This window comes from Helianthus annuus, chromosome 8 (assembly GCF_002127325.2).
Source record: "Helianthus annuus cultivar XRQ/B chromosome 8, HanXRQr2.0-SUNRISE, whole genome shotgun sequence".
NCBI lineage: Eukaryota > Viridiplantae > Streptophyta > Magnoliopsida > Asterales > Asteraceae > Helianthus > Helianthus annuus.
Window position 1 is genome coordinate 165,234,697 of NC_035440.2, and position 14,415 is coordinate 165,249,111.

The following is a 14,415-nucleotide window of genomic DNA, read 5'->3' on the forward strand; positions in this document are numbered from 1 at the left end:
ATCCGGCTGTAGAGTCGCTATCCCCAACCACAGATTACTTAGGCTTCGGTACTTATTTTCTTTTTCTTTGCACGATCGATTTCACACACCCTAGCGGTAATCTTGCTGTAGAGTCGCTATCCCCAGCTCAGATTACATAGGAATGCATTACTTTCATTTAGTTTCTAGCCCACTTTTTATTATATTTTTTTCATGATCACAAACTCTAACGATTTTAATTTATAACGGTGCCCCTTATACTATTATTGGCGGTTTTAATTTCCCATATCTCCCAGGCGAAAACCCACTAGTAAACCGACAATTAAGATATATTAGATCAAAGGGACTTAAAACCAAACCCGGGCCTATCCACATATCCCTAACTAGACGCAAGCTCGATTTATTAAAATCTCATATTATTATTATTCGACCCCGAGCAAACATTTATCTTTTCTATCATTTTCCGTTTAAAAATGCAAACTTCTTTTATTTCAAAGGACATTTTCTGGTTTTTTAATTTTTTTGGATTTTCGGATTTTTTAATTTTTTTGTATTTTTTAATAATTAAGACTCGATTATTTACATGTATCCCATCCCCACACTTAGAGATTGCATTGTCCCTAATGCAAGAACGAAAATATGACTCAACAACTACCTAAAAATAAAAACTGCAAACGAAATAAATAAAAAATGTACAACAACAAAAAGGGAAACGACTTAGCTGTGTATGTGAGACTGTCAAAGTGCCAGTCGTTTCCACATAAGCCCTCCAATTCGATACGCGCTCAGCAAACAACTCCTAACCTCGGACACGCGAACGAAAGCGGCTACAAATACCAACCTAATCACGCAAACACCAAACACTAGCAAAAGATAATATAATATATCACGTTCAACAACCATCCACAATTATATCAACCAACCCCAAAATCCCAACCAACTTGTTTAATGTATTTAAGTACAAACCAATAGACGAGGATTAAAAACAGCATAAAGATAAAAATAAACAAATGATATAAGCTGTCATCCTCGCTGCATCCTCGCTCTACTCCGCATCATCCAACACCTCATCACCCGCCTGTGTCCCACTGGGCCCTCTCCTGAGCGAGTGTCTCAGCCTCGTTTCCTGTCGGCCCGACTTGAAGTTCCTGCACGTGACATTCTGCAAAACAATTCAATAATGGCAATACGAAGCAAACAGAATATTAGTCACAAACTATTTTTTTGTATTTTTGATTTTTTTTTACATAAACAAATATATACAAAAACAACGGCCGTATAGCATTTCGTTCGCGGCCGTAGTTTAGAAACAAAGTGATATTAAATCGACGTTTTGCAAATCCTTTTTTAAGCATAAACCGAACCTCGCCCGAATGGAGATTGAGTACGGGCGAGTGGTATCACAATTCAAGTAAGCAAAAGACGCAATAAGACACTAAGATGACTCAAATACAATTAAAACGACACCAAAGACCCTAAACTAACCATTGGACTAGACTCGAACTAACTTAGACGCAAAATACACAAATTACAAACTATTACCTTCTCCCGGCACTTTACTTGCCCTCAAGTAAATCCAAGTGCCTACCCAACCGACATCGACATCCAACTTGCTTAAAATCAGCCGTGAATTAATTTAAAACAAACTGTAGCATTGAAAAATACCGCCTAGTTAAAGGAGGTTCCATTCGTTGCAAAAGTTCCTTTCCAAAATTGCAAGTTTGGAATCATACACGTCAACATACTACAACCCACTCAAAATTCAGCAAATCAAGTCCAAATTCAACCCGCAAATCACCAACATCCCGAAACCAAACCACAAACCAAACCGACATCGAGTGCGAACCAATATAAAGTGGAAACTTGTGTGTAACCAATATAAGTCCAAATTCGCCTTAGTGAAACGGGTTACAAAAGGATGTTATAAATCTGAGTATAAGCTCAATAATTTCCCAAACGCATCCCCACACTCAATGTTAGCAAACCCGAACCCAAAGTAGGATGAACATTGTAATCTACACCCAACCCGAACCCAACCGCAACCTCAAATGTCTTCTAATCTGTGCAAGACACCACACTCACCCAAAACCTAACTAATGACTAACACTAACTAAGCAAAGACTGACATAACCAGACTCATAATACAAGAATTTACAAGAAGCATACCTTGGATTTGAGAGAAACAAAAAGAATTAGAAATATTTCGGTTGAACTTTAACTCCTCAGCAGGGCTTGATGTTATAGTTGACGATGGTGGAATTTGGGTGGTGTAGGGGTGGCTTAGGTGTGGTGAGCAGCGGTAGAGGGTAAGGGGATAGGGGAGTCGGCAGTAAGTGGGAAGGGACGAAGAGGTTGTCGACTGAGGGGAAGTAATGGTGAGGGAGGATGGCCGGCGGTTGAAAGTAAGGGAGAGGGGTGGTGGTCGGCGACTGTGGGTGAGGAAAAGGGTTACGGTAGTTGGGGATTGGAGGTGGGTGTAAGGGTAAGTGGTCGGCCGATGTGGATGAGAGGTAAGGTGACCGGTGGATGTGTGGGGTTTACGGATGGGAGGAGAAGGGGGGAAGTTGTTACGGCTGTAGTGGGGAAGAAGGAGGCCGATCTTCAAGTCTTCTTCCCCGAACTCGTACCAATGATTCCTAGGCTTCAAGATCTCCGAAAACGCTCCAAGATTGCTCAATAATCGCCCAAGAAGTCCCCTTAATCGAAAATTACGGTTTACCCACGTTTTTATGGTTATATATCACTTTCCATAAAAACCCTTTACTAAATTCGTAATAATTGCCAATCAGAACGTTCTGGCTAGGCGCCAGAAAATCAGGGACTTAGTGGTGGGGTGCCACCTTGTTTTTCAGCTCATTAACTAACTTCAGACTCTCGCCAGGTGCCAGAAACTTGCTCAGTGGGTGATGGGGTGCCAGAAAGTGACTTTTCAGCTTTTAAACTCTATTTCAACTCTTCAACCTTTCCAACATGCTTCAAGACTTGACACTTCAATATTTTAACTCGTTTTACTCGGTTTCTCGCATATTTGAGCATCAAGACCTGCAAAACACGATTTGATCAATAGTATACATATTCTACCGAAAATCAAAACTAAATATAACGAAAATTATACAAACTTTACACGAATAAATGATGTATTTTTCAATACATCAGTAACCGTTTATTTAGATCTTTTACAAGAATGTTATTTTAACGCACATTATATTTGAAAAATCAAATTAAATGTTATCAAAAATAACTTGAAAAATTAAGTTAGTATTCTTCGTATGTTGGACCGTTCTATGACCCGAAAAAGTCAGTTAAGGCAGTTCATCTTTGTATACAAAGGCGGAATCAGTGTAGACAGAGTAACAACAGCTTTTCCTTTCAATTTCCTTCTCTATTACTTAATTCTGAGTCGTTTACAAGAATTCTGACAAAAATCCGGCAGCACCTCGACTCTAATTTCGCTCCAAAGACTACATAAGCGAAATCACATCTTGGTATTTATAGGCATCAGATTTCCTTATGAGCGAAACCCCTTGGATACCCTTAGAGCGAAATCACTAAAAACTATGTACACAAGAGCGAAATCCTATGAACTAATTTCGCTTTTAATGACACATATGTCATTATGAGCGAAATCACCTCTAACATCTCAAATCCTGTTTTTCGACTCCGTACAACCTATCTAGATCTAAGACTCAATACAAACGTAGTCAACAGACATTTCATGCACCAACAGACTCCCCCTTGGATGTTGATGAAGTCTTCGGCTCCGAGTCTTCAGTCTTGGTCTTTTCTCCAACTCTGTCTTTTCATCATAACAACTCTATCTTCACAGGTTCAGAATCACTTCCTAGCTCCATCTTCAGACTTCCCTTTTACTGTTGATCCAAACTCCCCCTTTCACAGACTCCCCCTCTCAGTATGCTGGAATCTGAGGTCTTGATCTGGTTCAAGCTTTTGACAATTAGCTTCCGTGGGAATGATGAAGTCCACAACCTGTGTCTCAAACATCAAACATTACACTTCTATCTTTTCACACAAACAAACGTTCAATCAGTACTAGAAATCCACTCAAGTATTTAGGTCCAAGTTAATGACCCTGCTTACTCAATTAATCTACCAAGTCCAATTTAATGACCTTGGTTGATCTTTTGACGATACAGACTGATTTTGTAAAACTTTTTCAAACATTTTCTGAAAAATGTAACAAGCATCAAATTAATGAACTTGTTTTAGCTTGAAAATAACTCAAACACTGTCAAAGTAAGCTCTCCTCATTCTTCAGCTCAGAACTTTTCCTGCATCTGCTTCAATCTCCGAGAATCCAACGATTAACTCTCCACTTTGGTTTGTCAAAAATAAAGCAGAAATAAAATATTTTTGGATTTTAATAAAGTATTCTAAACATAGAAATGAAATACAGAATCTTAAATTGCAGAATGTAAAAACATTAAACTATTTACAAACATATTTTTGGCGAGCGTGTCAGAAATCATATCAGTTTTTCAGACAAATTAAAGTACCATTAAGCTTCATTTCATAATCAGACTTAAACAATTCACGTCGATTGTCGATATACTGATCCATCTTAAATTCTCACACAAATTTCAATTTAATCAGGATACGATTTAGATGACTTATGAACTTAGCTCATTCATGTGTCCCACCTCTTGAATATACTCCCGTATCCAAAATCCCAAATATTCAGTCTTACAGGTGAGTATACCACAGATGATATCTGTTAGGGGTTCAATGCGAGGGCCGTGAGAGCTCAGGTCGATACTTCCGTATACGCAGAGAGATGACGGCTTCGACTTTTTGGTGTGTCCCCTTTAGAGGATCTTTTAGTTACAACAGCAGCGACTATCAATTTTATTGTTTCATCAGCTTGCTGAGGGCGATGCTATGTTTCAAGCATTTGCAGAAAGTAATATTCGGGGACTAGGTCAGAACTTCCATTCAGCAGAAGTCCCGGAATAATACCCCAGATATCACTTAGTATAAAGACCTAGTATCTCAGAATAAGGGACCTTTCAAACGAGATTTCAGGGGTTACCTATATATCTAAGTAGTGTTCCCCACGAATTTCACAAGTTTGAAATTTTAGATTTATATCCCGAATAAATCTACTAAATGTGCGAAAACCTATCGACACATCATTAGTGAGACTGTCTAACTCATTTTAAACTTTACAAATCTTTAGCATACTGTAATTGTCTAGCCGATGTACTATTATTTTCCCTTTTTACACAAGCTCTTTTTCAGTTTTCTATTGTTTTTGGATTTTTGAATTTTATCATGTTTTTGTATTTTTGCATTTTTTACTGTTTTTGTATTTTCTGAAAATAAACTATTTACATCTACTCCCCCTAAATACCAAAACAAGTAAAAAATCGACAAACCATTGCAGATTGTTTCTCCTCTTCATCCGCAACAGTATTCTCATCAACGCCAGTAATGCCATCCGACACCGAAAGAAGCTTCATACCGTTCAGTTTTAACAAATATTTAAACCGATTTTTATCAAAAGCTTTGGTATGTAAATCAGCTTTCTGTTAATCAGTGTGGATTTTCTCAATTCGTATCAACTTTTTCTCGAAACAATCGCGAATAAAGTGATGACGAATTTCTATGTGTTTAGTTTTAGCGTGATGTACTGGATTCTTTGTTAAATGTATTGCGGCCTCATTATCAACAAAAAGAGGTGTGTTAAGAAACTGCAAACCGTAGTCGCGCATCTATTGTTGTATCCACATGATCTGAGAGCAGCAACTGCTTGCAGAAACGTACTCCGCTAAACATGTAGATAGCGCCACAGACATTTGTTTCTTACACTGCCAGGTGACCAAGCGGGGTCCAAAGAATTGGCATCCTGCAGTTGTTGATTTTGAATTGACTTTGCAGCATCCGAAATACGAATCGGAATACCCTTCGAGCGTAAAGTCGCCTTTCCTAGGATACCACAACCCCAATGAAGGAGTTCCTTTCAGGTAGCGTAATATCCTCTTCACAATAATTATATGCGAAGCTCTCGGGTTAGATTGATATCTTGCTGCGAGGCACGTTGGGTACATAATATCAGGACGTGAAGCAGTTAGGTACATCAAAGAACCTATCATGGAACGGTAAAACGTTTCATCAGCCCTGTTTCCGGTGAGATCTGGGTGAATCTCATGATTTGTTGCAAGTGGGGTAGCAACTGGAGTAGAACTTGACATTCCAAATTTCTCTAGAATATCATGCACGTACTTCGTCTGGTGAATGAAAATTCCCTCAGGTAGTTGTTCAACTTGTAGACCCAGAAAAAATTTCATCTCCCCCATTGATGACATTTCGAATTTTTGCTTCATCACCTGTTCGAAATCTTTGCATAGATTCTCATTTGTCGACCCAAAGATTATATCGTCCACATAAATCTGAACTATCAGAAGATGACCGTCCACCTCTTTAGTGAAGAGAGTGGCATCCACTTTTCCAAGTATAAAACTGTTGGCTAGTAGGTGTTGAGACAAAGTCTCGTACCAAGCTCTCGGGGCCTTGTGTAAACCATACAGCGCTTTGTCCAATAAGTAGACCTTGTTTTTTGTGGATTGGATCGGTAAAGCCCGACGGCTGACCGACATAAACCTCCTCTTTAACCTTCCCATAAAGAAACGCCGATTTTACATCTAACTGAAATACTTTGAAGTTCTTACAAGACGCAAATGCAAGGAAAATTCTGATTGCCTCTAGTCGTGCCACAGGAGCATAGACTTCAGTAAAATCAATCCCCTCCTGTTGACTAAAGCCCTGAACAACGAGTCGAGCTTTGTTCCTTACAACAACTCCTCTGTCGTCTCTCTTACACTTAAATACCCATTTTGTATTGATTTTTCTGTGACCATCCGACAAATCCACTAACTTCCACACTCCCAACTTTTCAAACTGACTTAACTCTTCTTGCATCGCAATAACCCAAGAGTCTTCAGTAAGCGCCTCTTTGAAAGTTCGCGGTTCGATCTGCGAAATAAAACAACTTAATGAAATTCAGTTTGTAAAGGTGCTACTGTAGAATAAAAACATGTAAGGCCCTGGTCAATTTGACGTCTCGTGCGAACGCCTGTTTGCAATTCTCCTATGATCAACTCCTCTGGATGGTATGAAAGAGTTCGCGGCATTGCTTCGCTAGGAACATCCACATCGCCTTCCATATTAGTAACATTTTGATTTGCACCTTGTTCACCAATTTGGTTTGTTTGACTTGAATCCTGAATCTGCTTCCCCTCAGAATCTGAATCTCCAAGATCGGCATGTTTTCAGCTTCTTGATTATCATTCTCAAACAACTGATTATCTTGAGCAACTTCATTCTGTTGGACATCATCATGTTCACCAGCATTACTCGGACCTGCTTCATCGTCATTTGAAGTTTCCCGTGGTCGCCTCGAATACTCAGCTGGGAACCTTTGCTGTGACTCGTATTTACGCAAAATATCCAACTTATCAAAGAAATCTTCGTCTTCCTCTGAATCTTCTCTCATGTCAAACAAATCCCACAACTTGTCATAATGATAACGCCATGAATCTTCTGGATTTTATGGCGGCAATAGTATAACCTTGACATTCAACATTTGCAGCTTCAATAATCCGCTTCTCACTTGGAAAGAAGACACGTCGCGAAGGACTTGAATATTCAACAAATATACCCTCAATGCACTTCGGACCAAACTTTCCATAAGGCTCTAGAACAGTACAGGGTGACCCGAACGGTTCAAGATACTTCAAATTCGGTTTGCGGTTATTGATTAACTCAAAGCATGTTTTGTTGAACTTTTTGACAGTGAGAACTCTGTTGAGCCTATAGCATGCGGCAGAAACAGCTTCAGCCCAAAAATTAATCGGTAACTTTGAATCTGCGAGCATAGTTCTAGCCGTCTCGATTAGTGTCCGGTTTTTACATTCTGCGACTCCATTCTGCTGCGGAGTGTACGGAGCACTAAACTCATGCAAAATACCTCTTTCATCACAAAATTCTTCCATCTTGCTGTTCTTGAATTCAGTACCATTATCACTTCGAATTCTTTTGATACGCCTTTGGTACAGATTCTCAATCTTCTTGAACAACGCCATCAAACTGTCAAACGTTTCGTCTTTCGTCTTCAAGAAAGAAACCCACGAAAATCTGGAATAATCATCAGTAACCACAAGACAATATTTGTCTCCTGTAATACTCTTGACATTCACCGGACCAAACAAATCCATGTGAAGTCTCTCCAGGGGTCTTGAGACTGAATTGACTTGCTTTGTAGGGTGTGAATTTTTCTTCTGCTTGCCTTTAACACAGCTAATACACTCCCCTTCCAGATAAAAACCTTTGACATGAACTCCAAGAACTAAATCATTTTGCACCAAGTGATTCATTTTTCTAAGAAGTGTATGTCCCATCTTCCAGTGCCACAATCTCGATTCATTCTCAGTTGCTCTGGACACAAAACAATGAGCTTGACCCGTGGTTGTAGTAGCTACGCTCATATCCAACACGTACAGATCATTAACTCTTGGTGCCCTCATGATAATCCATTCCTCAGGGATAACAAATCCTGGTTTCAAGATCAAACATTCTTTATTAGTGAAGTGAGTGGTATACATCCTGTCACAAATCTGTGAGATACTCAGCAGATTGTTCTCCAGCTCAGCAATGTAGTTAACTCTTTCAAAGGTCACAATCTCGTTGGATAACATTCCTTCACCAATAATCCTTCCTCCTTGATTACCCGCAAAACCAACATATCCTCCATTGATATTCTTCACATCATACAACAATGCAGTTTTCCCTGTCATATGTCGAGACGCTCCACTGTCCATAATCCAGCGTGAGACTAATCTCGGAAGATCCTGCACATATAACAAAAATGATTCAAACACTTCAATAAAGATGCCAATTCATGCTTCGCGATCAAGGAAGCTCCGGCAATTCAAACTGTTTAGTCAAACATTGTGTCCACCCAAGCCTCATCAGCCTTGGGTGTAACCTTGACACTTTTAACTCTCGTAATTTGAATTTTAAAGTTTTCAGCCTTCAAAGGTGGAAAATTTGCATCATAATCAATTTGAATTGAATCCTCAGAAGGTGAAATCTTTTTCTCAGTTTTAGGTTTCCAAACTTGTTGAGATAACGCAACCCATTTGTAAAATTTGTCATTTTTAGTTACCACTTTCTTTACGGGTTCTTTTTTCACTTTGGTGTTGTCATTTTTCACACTCTTTTTCTCAACAACCATTGGTGCTTTACCCTTCACCTCAACTTTCTTCTGTTGAATCTTTACAGTCTCAGTCTTAGGCTTCACGTTGGTATACTTTCGTGCAATGTGACCAACTTGATTACATCTGAAGCATGTTCGAGTATCAACCACTCGACTTGTGCCTTCAGACTGAGCCTGTGAAGCTCTCTTCTCAAAGAATTCTTCATTCGATTTTGAAAAAAGTTCTTTTTCTTCATCAGCAAGTGAACTTGAACTGTTCACAAACTTTTTCTTTTAAACAAACCTCTTGTTTTGAACATTTCTCTTTTGATAATTCTTACCACCCTGATAACCACCCGACCAGTTGTTTTGATTTTTGTTATAAAAACGCGGTGGAACAACAGGTTTCTTGTAGTATGATTTATCTTTTTCAAAATTCATTTGTCTCTTTGTTTGACTCAGACTGTTCACTTCCGACAATTCAACTTCGACCAACTTGAAAACATTTGTTAACTTTTTCACATTCACATTCTCAATGGGAAACTCTGAATCCGAATACAATTTATCCGATCCCGACATCTTGTACATGACAAGAGTAGGTTCATCATTTAAGTTGTCTTTGGACTTTTGTTTCGGAATGTATTTATCCAAGAAACATCCATCATCTTCAGCTGAATCAGACATCAAAACACTTTCAGCTGTGCTCTTAACAATCTCTGTCTGAACACTATCATCGGATGATGTAAAAGTAACATCAATGTTCTCCGGAAGTTTTACTTCATTTTCTTCCTCGATTTCAACCAACCTAGATTGCTTTTTCGTATAATTTTCCAGAATCGGAGGTGGAACTCTATGAAAACCCACCCCAGTTCCATCAGAATAAACATCTTCGCCTGCTTTGTTTTTCCCGATTGGTTTTGGAACAATGTGTTGCAAAACAAAGCTTGCGGAGTTGTAACTGTTAAGCTTCAACTGGATTCGCTCATTTTCAATTTCAGCCTCTTGAACTTTAAGTTTCAATTTAGCGATTTCATCCAGTTGTTGGTTGATTGATTCTTCTTTTAATCTAAGCACAGTTTTCAGTTGAACATTTTCTTTATAAGTTTTACCATTTCGATCATCATTATCTTTCATTGTGTTTTTAAGCTTCTCAAATTTTTCAGTGATTTGATGGTTTTCAAGAACTAACTTTTCATTTTCTTTTCTAATCCTCTCATGATCAGTTTTATCATTTTCAATTTTGTTAGTTAATTCTTTTATCTGTTCAGTTGAAGCTTTAACCATCTTGTCACGATCAAGAATTTGATCCTCAACGTTTCTGACCTTAGCTGTCAGATCATCAACCTTCTTTTCGTTGAGATACGTGATCGTATTACAAAATTTGCATTCTTTGATGCAATTTTTGCAATCAACATCCCCATTGACTTTCTTACCTGATTCAGTCATTGACGTGTTTGAACTGACCTGGCTTTTAGACTCAGAGACGGATTTAGAATCTACCTCAATCGCCTTAGCTGCTAGCACCTTGTCAGCCATCTTTCCGAGATTTTCAGCAGTCAACTCCTGAGTAGTGTCAATGATCCCAGTATCAACCTTCTTTGACTTCTCTTTCTTTTCTTTCTCCTTCTTCTCTTTCTCTTCTTTCTCTTTCTCGTCCCCAGTTCCCCACCATTTATTCTGCCAGTAATCATCATCATCTTTTAACTCTTTGATTATGGCCTCTAAATCAAGAGTGTTGTGATCAATAGCAATATTTCCATATGGGTCAAGATAACACTCCCTGTCTGGATCCCATCTATTTGCTCTCTTTGCTTCTGAAAAGATACCAGATATTCTGATCATTCTGTTTGTGGCCAACAACATTCTGTAATTATACTTTTGTTCTTCAATTCTGTTGTCTTTCCACGGAACAGGTTCATTCTTTGCCATGAAAGCGTAACCAACCGCATCTTCCTCTGGTAGCAGTTCACTTCAGTCATAACCCTCATCATCATAAATCACCGCAAGAGCTCTAGATTTCTCTTTGTTCTCTTCAATCTGCTTCATTCTTGGCGGCTCTGATTTATTTTGATGATATATTGCCTTCTTGTAGTAATCTTCTCTGAACGGGTTCTCAGACTCATCAGCATACGCGTTTCTGCACTCACGCTTGAAGTGACCTTTCTGCTTACACTTAAAGCATGTCACCTTGGACTTGTCATGTAACACCCCGTGTTTTCGAATGTCAAAGTCAAAGTCAAAGTCCAAGTCAACTTTGACTTCTTTGACTGTTAATGTTTCTTTTTACTTTTTGTATTATGTGGAGTAAGTGTTGTCTAAATGTAATGATTGAAAGTTTAATCAATGCGACCGATTTACGACTGTGAATAGTAGGAAGTAACAATGCGATAAAGTTAATCAATCAATAATCAAGCTAATCGATTCATCAATCAAGCTCGAGACTCGAATTATGTGAACTCTGGTATTGTATTACGTGTATGTGTGCCTTATGTGTTACTTGTGCGTGTATACTTATATGTTTAGTGTGGTATTCAAGCGAATCAATCGAAAATCGAATCGAAACTCGAAAAGCAATCGAACTCAATCGAAACTATAACAACCCTCGATAAAACCGACACCCTCATAATATTTCTAAACACCCTAATATATCTTTAAATATCTCAATGTGTCTTTATATGTGCCCGTATGTGAAAACCGAGCCCAAAATACAAAATAACATATAAAATAAATTAAAAACAATAACTATTAAGTTGAGGTGGGCCGCATAGACCCACCCCAACATTTAACGCGGGCCGCGCGGGGATGTGATCCGGATTTGTTTGGGTTTTAAAGATAAAGCGGGCCGCGTGCAAGATTGCTTAAGTCCATGCGGGCCGCGAGCGATCTGAAGTGTGGTACGACCCTGAGAGTCCACGTGTCATAACACGCGTTGAACCTAGGTGGTGACCCGGATCAGCTAGCCTAGACCCCTATGCCATGCGGGCCGCGTAAGGCCTGGCCTTAACTTCACGCGGGCCGCGAGGATATCCGATTTCAGCACTATAAATAGAAGGCAACGGGCCTTCAGTCCGTTCGCTCAACTTCTTTCTTTCTTTCTTAATTTTCTGAATAGTATACACTATACCCGGGCATTATACCCCCCAAAATAGCGAGGTTCTGCTACGATGTAAGTATTATAACCCCTGGAGACGTATTAGATACGCTGCCCGATTGATCTAGGGTTCCGTAACGGCTGTCGTGGTTCTGCCCGACGTAGTCGTTGGAATGCCGTCTCGGGGAGGGTATTACTAATGTTAAAATGGGTTATTATACTAACACACGTGCATTTGTGTAATTTATAGATTATCTCCAGGAAACCCTTACGAAAAACCTAAAACAGCAATGTGAGTTGATTTATTTTTGTAAACCTTTCTGTTTACTGTTTTTACAAAACCTCACTTAATTAAATACATACAAAGCAGTTATTGAGTATTTGTAAAGAATACAATTATAGTGGATATGTTGGGGTTTTGTATACAAAATGGGTTACTGGCGTGGTAACATCCCATAAGTTGAGTATGACCGTACCACTGATGTTAATTGTGATGTCTTGGATACAAATGTAATTGCGGATGTGCCCTCAATACTGCAAATTGGTTTTTCCTTAAACTTGATTAAACTGGGAATCACTCACCAGTATTTCCCACTGACAAAATGTTTTTAAAACGCGTTTCAGGTAACAAAATGTGAAAGCCAAATAGAAGCCAGCTGGACAGCACTGGAGGCTTGGAAAAGTGGCAATAAAGTTACCTAATAATAAAATGGATGTTTTTATTCAAATAAATAGGATTTATTCCTATGAAACGTGTGTATTGAAAACTTGGGTTTTACCCATATGTTTATTGTTATAAAACATGGTGGTTTACTCTGATTAAAATATTTCCTAACTACGGTCCTGATGAAAATTTCCGCTGCCAAATTGGATAAGCAAATGTGATACCACCGAAACTGGCTCACGGCCGCCCGTTCCCGGGAGATAGGGATCGAGGGCTGTGACAGAAGGTGGTATCAGAGCTATGCCACTGATTCAGCCACAGAAGTGTTTTGCTGACATCAAAATTCAAAGTGTTAGGAAATAAATTATGGAAATACGTATATAATTGTATTTCTTGTTCTGTGTTATCTGACTATTTGTTAGTTTACAGTATGAGTGACCAAGGACCTTCTGACGCTTGTCGTCAACTATCTGGTTCGCCTAGGAGCGAAGGCACCTCCTCTTCTCAGCCTGCCCTCTCAGGGTATTCTGCTGATACAGAAGAAGGGATCTTTGTGTTTAAGGCTCAGTCTGAAGAGCCATTTCCTCAGAAAAAGAGGGGATGGTTCAGTAGGGGAGCGCACGAGCGTAGGAAAAGAATGAAAAAGTTGCAGGAACAGCGAGTGTTAGCCGCAGCAAAAAGAGAAACTGATGCTTATAATCAGGGTATGCTCAATAGGGGTATCGCTAATATCCATATTTTAGCAACCACTGCTGCTGACCCAAACCTGGAACAAATACTAGCACCCCAACCACAAAATCCTGACCAACCCATGGAAGTAGAAAACCAGGTAGAAATGCTGGATTACAACCCGGAGGAAATACCTAGGGTACCTGCACCTGATCCTCTAGACCCAAACAACTACGACCCCTGGTGGGACGATGTTAAGGACTACGTGCAACAAAACCCAATACAGGAAAATGTGCCAATGCCCAACTTAGGAGCTTACCCAAGGTTAGATCCTCAAGATCCCTACAACATTAGTGATGCATATGTTAGGGAAATTTTAGAGAATCCATACCCGTACCAGGCCCCTATGCCTCCGTATCAGGAACCCGTACCCCAGTTTCCAAACCCAGTCCTAGAACCTGCACCCCCAATGAGTGCAGAAAATGTCCAGGAACTTAGGACTTTTGGGGAGGAAATTTTAGAAAGCAGTGATCGAATGCGACAGGTGGGAGAACGCCTCGTATGGAAATACGATGAGCGTAATATGGATTTTTGGATGAATCCATATCAGTAAATGTGATGACAGGAACGGTAGTAGTAATAATAATAATAACAATAAAATATATGTGTGTATGTGTAAAAAAAAAAAAAAAAAAAAAAAAAAAAACAATGCCTACTATTAGTATTGTAGTTTTACATTTCAGTCAGTATTGTAATTTAAATTTCAGTGCTAGTGTGTAATGATGCATACTATATAAATAG

At 39.2% G+C, this 14,415-nt stretch overlaps 1 protein-coding gene across 1 annotated transcript in view; it reads right to left on the reverse strand.

Annotated features, from left to right (window-relative positions):
• Nucleotides 1–1,049: 1,049 nt before the first annotated feature.
• Nucleotides 1,050–14,415, reverse strand: part of LOC110870703 — a 56,204-nt gene continuing 42,838 nt past the window's right edge. Inside the window, exon 5 of the mRNA XM_035976175.1 lies at nucleotides 1,050–1,141. Within this exon, the coding sequence (XP_035832068.1) occupies nucleotides 1,050–1,141 (92 nt within the window). The remainder of the gene's footprint in view (nucleotides 1,142–14,415) is intronic.